Source organism: Hibiscus syriacus, unplaced genomic scaffold, assembly GCF_006381635.1.
Source record: "Hibiscus syriacus cultivar Baekdansim isolate YM2019G1 unplaced genomic scaffold, ASM638163v2 tig00111582_pilon, whole genome shotgun sequence".
Classification (NCBI taxonomy): Eukaryota; Viridiplantae; Streptophyta; class Magnoliopsida; order Malvales; family Malvaceae; genus Hibiscus; species Hibiscus syriacus.
The window spans coordinates 9,815,663-9,823,067 of record NW_024063126.1 but is presented as its reverse complement, the minus strand read 5'-3'; the positions used below and the strand labels follow the sequence as shown (position 1 = coordinate 9,823,067).

At 32.6% G+C, this 7,405-nt stretch overlaps 1 protein-coding gene across 1 annotated transcript; it reads left to right on the top strand.

Moving 5' to 3' along the window:
* The first annotated feature begins 4,763 nt into the window (after positions 1-4,763).
* Positions 4,764-5,248, top strand: LOC120165326 (monothiol glutaredoxin-S9-like). Its single transcript, XM_039174874.1, has one exon. The coding sequence runs from the start codon at positions 4,941-4,943 to the stop codon at positions 5,244-5,246; it is 306 nt and encodes a 101-aa protein (XP_039030805.1). The 5' UTR covers positions 4,764-4,940; the 3' UTR covers positions 5,247-5,248.
* The last annotated feature ends 2,157 nt before the right edge of the window (positions 5,249-7,405 follow it).

The following is a 7,405-nucleotide window of genomic DNA, read 5'->3' as shown; positions in this document are numbered from 1 at the left end:
AACACCGTAATATGTTTGATATTTATAGCCGTTTTCCCGCAATAGGTTCACTATTTAGTGGCATTTTAGTTCACAAATGTCGCAACATATTTGATATTTAGCGGCGTTTGGAGCACAAATATCTTCTTCATATTTTGTATTACCCAAATTTAACCAGTAACAATATCCAATAACCATCTTAAATTTAATTATGATTCAATTTAAGTAATAATACATAAAAACATAAATAAATCAAAGTTTACAAACATCCAAGTTAAATATAATGTAGTTCAACATTTTTCAATAACATAAACAAAGAATTAACCTAAGAAAACACCTAGGATGATGAACTCTTCATTTGATTTTGTTGCATCATCTGCTTCATACCTTCAATTTGATTTTGAAGTTCTGCATATTGTTCTAAAATGTTGCTTCTCTCTCTTCTTCTCTTGCTGCTCTCTTTGCTTCTCTCGCTTTAGCTTCAGCTTTCATTTGAGTAATTATTTCATTATTTTACTCAGTTGTTGTTTTAATCGATTAACTTCTTGTTGAGAAGATTGGTTGAGTGATGGTATGTACCGAGACAAGCTGGATCCAAAATATTTGGTTCGAATAACGAATGATCCCTGAGACCATGCTTTCATGATGCAAAATCAGAATTAGGATGCATGTACAGATCAAGTTTACTTCAGATACATACACACAAAGATTAGACATATGAAAAAATCATTCATACAATTCAGAAGATAGACCATAACAACAGAAACAAAAACACTCAAAATTGTGTGTATGGATAAAGAGGAAAAGAAGCAGAGCGTCTTACTCGGTAGAATGATGAACGGAGCTGGAGATTGGCAATGGCGGCGTTATGATTTTTTGGTGGTGGTGGTTGCGCGATGCTGGTTGGTGCTGGTGGGGACGCACAGTAGGAAAATATTAAATTTCTACTGGCATTGCAGTCACCAATTTGAATCAACATCAGATAACTAAAATTTGGGGGGAAATCAAAGTGGTGGATTTTTTTTACATAGAAACTGTAGCATAGACTACCATTTAGCCATTTGTTAGACAATGTTATCTTTTAAAATCCTCAATTTGAGAAAATAGATAGAAAATGAACATATGCTATTCTCATTAGTTGCTTATGTACCAAAATTATTAAACTATAAAATAATCTGTTGAAGGTTCGATATTAAGGAGTTGCTTTAGATCATTAGCAATATTTGCAAATGTGAACTAATTTCGAACAAGCACGTGCAAAGAATGGACCCTAAATATACTTCAATTGGCAGTAACCATGGACCTTTTTCTTCTTATCTAAATACACATTTAGCAGCTGGCATGGCCTAAACTTGAATATTTTACCAATACCTTTCTTTCCCTCAATGAAATAAACTATAACATGAACAAATCCAGTTTGGTTTCCCTGATAACATAGTAAGAACTTGTAGTTTTGCAAATTGCAAACAAAAAACGCATAAAACCAATTATACAACATCCATGATAAGCTTAATTAGTTTCCTATGTACAAACAAATACTTCTACGAGTATTATCATTTACTACAACATCAAAGAAAAAACAATTTCAATCAAAAGCATGTCTTTTGCATTTTTAGACAACTAACAGTTAAACAAGTATGAGCTTTCGAGTTTCAATGCAACGATGATTCCAAGGTGAAAATTACATGTTATGATATCTGCAAGCTAAAGGGAATGCATAAAAAATTATCAATCCACGGATCAAGTGAAACCAAAACAGAAGAAGAAAAGTTCATAGATTCCCCAATTCATTCATTTCATCATCTTCTTTTGCACCCAACAAGGCCGAAAAAAATGCCTAGTGGTTGCTTATGAAAAACAGATAAATGCTCAAATTTTTTGCTTATGAAAAATAGAGAAACGCCCAAAGTTTTCACGTATCAAAAACATAGAAACGCCCTAAAGAAGTGTGCGATAAAGAAGAAAGGCACACCTGGTGGTCGGCCTGAAGAGTGCGACGATGAGGATGGTAGCTTCTACTAGTGGTTGCGATATGGTGGCTATGATGGGTTAGGGATTATAAATGTGTAAAGGAGAAAAATAGCGGAGATCGAGAGTGAAGCCCTTAAAACATGTAAAGGAGAAAAATGGAAAAGTAATAAAGGTTGGGGGACTAATAACGACGTTTGTTAGCAAAAACGCCACTAATGTCCATTCAAATAATGACGTTTATTTAATAAATGTCTCTATAATATGAGTATATTGTGGAATTTGTCAAAAATCGCCACTAAAGTATGAGTTTTTAACAGCGATTGTATAAAAACGACACTATAGTATGGTTATGTAGCGGCCTTTTTTTTAAAAACGCCACTAAAATATGGTTATGTAGCGGCTACTATAATAAAAATGCCACTACAGTGTGATTCTGTAGCAGCGTTTTTGTATAAACGCTGTTAATGGTTACCATTTTGTGGTGTTTCGCCTAAAAACGCTAAGATATCTATAAATTTAGTGGTATTTACATTCAAAATTCCGCTATATACGCCGCTATAGATCAATTTTGTTGTAGTTTGTGTTTTTATTTGTATTTTGGTTCATATTAATAGCGTGTGAATTATAAATTTTCGAGTACCCACCTACGCTTCCAACAATTTCTTATTTCTTAAATAAATGTATCTTTCAGCTCCCACTAATTCTCTCATGTTTCTTAATCCCAGTAAGAAATTTGAGACATAGATTATAGAACCATAATTAATTCATTATTTTTTATAATTAACATCAATCATATTTGACTCAAAGTAATTGATTTATCTTTTTTCGCTAGCCAACTCTAAAATTTCACTCAGTCCTTTACATGTCCATTATGTTTTACAAAAGAAACACTTGAACTTTTTTAAAACCTAATTTTAGGATCTAAATTTTACATTTCCAAATCTAGTTTAAGGAAAAATTATTCTAAACATCTATTTGACATTTTCCAAACCTAATTTTTGGCTCTAAATTAATTTTAAGAAAAATAATCATTAAATTTCTTATTTTTAAAAATATTTAGAATTCTTCTAAAATCTAAATCAATTACCCGATTCACTAACATGAAACTATTAGACTAAATTTTGGGATGTGTCAACGACCATATAAGAACTAACTTTCTATGCAACATGTTTAAGGGCTATTTTGTCTATTAAGCCTTTAAAAAATATAAATATATTTTTAGAAGTATTATACAATTACTCAATCATGATATTTTTCTAATATATATTACATTTCCTTAAAAATGTTATTTGAGATTATTAATTATTGATATTTGTGGACAATAGAAATTGATATCATGCAACTGCTCAAATTATGATTTATAGTTTGTCATTACACGCGATAGGGTTATTTATTGAGCGAGTGAATTGTGAGTTGGGCGGTGCTCAATTCGTGCTCATTAAAAAAAATTGTTACTCGACTCCTTGCTTGCTAAGCTCATTAAATTTTTGCTCGACTCATACTTGTTAAAAAAATTCGTTGTTCAACTCATTGCTCGTTAAATTCACCAGAATATTTGGGTAAGGTAATTAGGATTTTCTTTTTTGGTGTAAATTAATTATTGATATTTTAATGTTTTTCTTATTATTTATTAAAAAATTAATATATTAGTAATAATTATTAATTAATAATTATCGAACTCAAGTTTAAGTTTGAGTCGAGTCAACTCGAGTCGAGCACTGACCAAGTTTTAACCAAGTCGAGTTCGAGTAGTTCACGAGCTCCTCAACTCATTAATCACCCCTAGTTTACATCATTATCAATTAACAGTAATGTAAATATAGTTAATATACTAATAAAATATTTCTTTATTAATTTTTACGGTTAGAGGGTTTAATTAAATATAAAAAATTGAGCAGGTTTAATTGATTTTTTTAAACGGAAAGATTTATATACTAAAAAGCCTAACAAATTTAATTTCAATATTTATAATTTTATTAATTCAATGATAATTCTAGAAAAGTAATGTTAATATAGAAACATTTTGATTATATATAATTCTAATACTAAGTTAGTATTACCAGATGGAATTCTCAAGTGTCTGGGTGGTGTAGTTGGTTATTACTCTAGTCTCACACACTAGAGGTCCCCGGAACCCGGGCTCTGACAAATTATAGTTTGACAACAGCCTGAACATTAATGCATGAACGAACCGATTTACAAATATAACTTGCATGTTTTACGGGTGCATCCTTCTATTACATTAACGGATTAACATAAATACCGCAGAAACATGTTGAGGATTTTGTAGATTTTCAGTGGTTTTTTCTTTTCAAGGGGTTCATTGATTTTAAAACTAACATATTAGTTGACATAGTTAAAGATTTATTATAACAACTGATGTGCATATTAAAACCAACTTTTTTCGGATAGACAGTGGAGAATCCTGTCATGTCCCACTGTGATGAAAGGAAGAGTAGTTTTCGATACACGTGTTCAAAGCCGTTGAAAGAGCAGCAGCCCCTATAGTGTGTCCTCACATTTGGGAAGAAGAATCATATGCAAGTTGGTGGGCGCAATACAAAGATATTGCCTCCCCCGAATGCCATCACATTCTCGAACTTTTCCTGCAAATTGGAATCAAAGGAGGCGATCGTGGGAATCTGGTCTAAATGACTAGCTTGCCTCAGAATATTTTCAAAGTTATTGGTTTGAAGCATCTAGTTAAAGCAGAGTTTGTTTTCAATGTTTTGTCAAACAATGGATTTTACTCTATGATGTTCCCTATAAATACTCCACCATCGGGAGCTTAAGTTTCAGGTCCACCAAGGTTTTGGACCCTTTTCACTCTTTGTCAAACTCCAACCTCTCACCACCATTCAGTCGAATGCAGTGATCCGATAGTCGTTAAGTTTTAAAGTGAAATCGAAAGTATATCGTGACTTCTCTCTGAGCTTTAGCATTTTCTTCGTCCCACGTTAAGTGTAACGACCGTCTTCACTGCAAAAGACATGCACAAGGTGATGAGATTGGCCTCGGAGAGTGGAGTGGTGCTGTTCAGCAAGAGCTCATGTTGCCTGTGTTATACGGTCAGGATTCTGTTACAAGACCTTGGGGTGACCCCGACGGTTCACGAGATCGACCAAGACCCTGAAGGCCGGGAAATGGAGAGAGCCCTGATGAGGTTGGGGTGCAACACGCCGGTTCCGATGATCTTCATCGGGGGAAAGCTGCTGGGATCCACAAATGAAGTCATGTCCCTCCACTTAAGTGGAGGGCTGATCCCTTTGCTGAGGCCGTATCAAGCTTTGTATTGAACTATATTACAAATCAAAATACTCTGTCTAATTATGACATTGAAAGAAATAAATTGACTAAAAAATCAGTAGTCTCTCTGGTCAGCTGTACGTATTGTGTATCTTCTTTTTTTTCCATGTTAATCTCTCATGAGATATTCTATAGCTTTGCTTTATCTCTCTATATCAATGTAATTTGTTCCTATTTCTTAATGAAGTTTACTTTCTATATGTACTTCTGCTTAAGCCATTTATACCGACTTACAAACGTTGATATATATATACACCCTAGCAGTAATAACATCAAAATTTGAATAAATACGTCATTTTTTCCATGCACCAAATTATATGATCTCAAAGTTATAGATGCTAGTCATAAAGTGATTAGTTTGAAGCATCTTCACAAAATCCTCCATGATCAACCTTTCCATCGCAGGCATCGATCACAAGGATAATTCAAAGTTTGTAACTTTTGAGTTCCCTGACTATTAAAGTTACAAAATGGTCACCCAACTATTTATATATTCCAAACTAATCATTTTCCGTTAAAAAATTGACGGCCGTCTGAGATGGACGTAACCTATTAACTGCGTTATGAGAAAATCTTATCCCATAATCGTTTTATCTGTATTTCATGGATAAAATTTCTATTTACATTACGTCATCGAGCTAGTGCTTGAAATATTATGTTGGCGAGCCAATACTTGAAAGCAATGGTGATACCAATAAACATCATTAAAATATGATTTCTATCATATCTCAGTAAGCAGGTTAACATCCAACTCATATAAGTGTTAATTTTTTAACAAAAAAGGACGATTTTAGAATATATAAATAGCTAAGTGACCATTTTGTAACTTTTAATAGTCGGAGGACTCAACAAAAAATCATTTTATAGTCAGAGGACCAAATTTTAACTTTCAATACTCAGGAGACTCAACAAAACAAAATCCTATTATTGAGAGAACATTTGTTGTTAGGAAAATCAAAAGTTGTCGTTAGGACCTCACGAATAATTTATATTATAATTTTTTTTTTATTTGTTAGTGTCACTTTTTCCATCAAGAAGCAACATGGGTAAGTTTCTCAACATTGGAAGCCCTATTACATTCCAACAATGTAAAACTAATTCAATAAATTTGTTCATTTTAATTTTTAAAATTATCTCGTTCAAAATATCATATTAGAAAATTTAATAAAAAAACAATATTTATATATTTTTTTATCATTTTTTGTCTCATTCTTTTACGTCTATCAAAACAAATAGAGTAAACTATGTGTTTAGTTCATAAACTATCAGTTTTGATTCGTTTTAGTACCTAAACTTTAATTTTTAAACCATACATAACATTTAGTTTCTGTTTCACTTTAGTACCCTCCGTTAAAAACCTAAGGGATTGTCTCACCGGCCATCATGTCTACAGTCGTCGGCCGTCGCATCTATCGGTTGATGAAACTCAAAATTTCTAGACTGTAGCTTTCCGACCCCCTAAATGTGATTCTGGCCTCTATTTCACTGGGAAACGCTTTAATCTCCCCAAATCGACGATGGACTCTTCGATTTCTTCACCCTCTAATCTCCATGGTCCATCATTTGATGGGCCTAAAACTGAACTATGTTGATCGAATCGTCATTCCCTTGTGGTCCACCATTCAGATTGGCCATCCTTCCACCAGAGTTATGCCATACCAGCCCATTTGTTAAGTTTTTAACGACGGAGTACTAAAATCAAACAAAAACTAAACGTTAGGTATGATTTTGAAAATAATGAAAGTTTAGGTACTAAAATAGACCAAAACTTATAGTTTAGGTACTAAATGCATAGTTTACTCCAAACAAATATGTCAAAGCTATCAATCAATTTTTAGTGATAATTTTGTCATTTCCCTCATTTTATATAACTTAGATTTATCTCCTAAAACTATGCACCTAGCCAACATTGAACAAAATTATGGGACAAAGGGAATAATGTTTAAAAATTAATTTACATAATTTTTCATTTTAATCTTACATACTAAAATCTAAAACCCTAACCCCTATGTATTCTACACTCTAAACTCTAAATTTTAAACCTAAAATATAAGTTTTATAACATAAAATACAGAGTGTCGACACCGTTTTTCACCCAGGTGGAGAAAAACTTAGTACGACTTAGTATTTTTCTTTGAAAAGGTTTTGA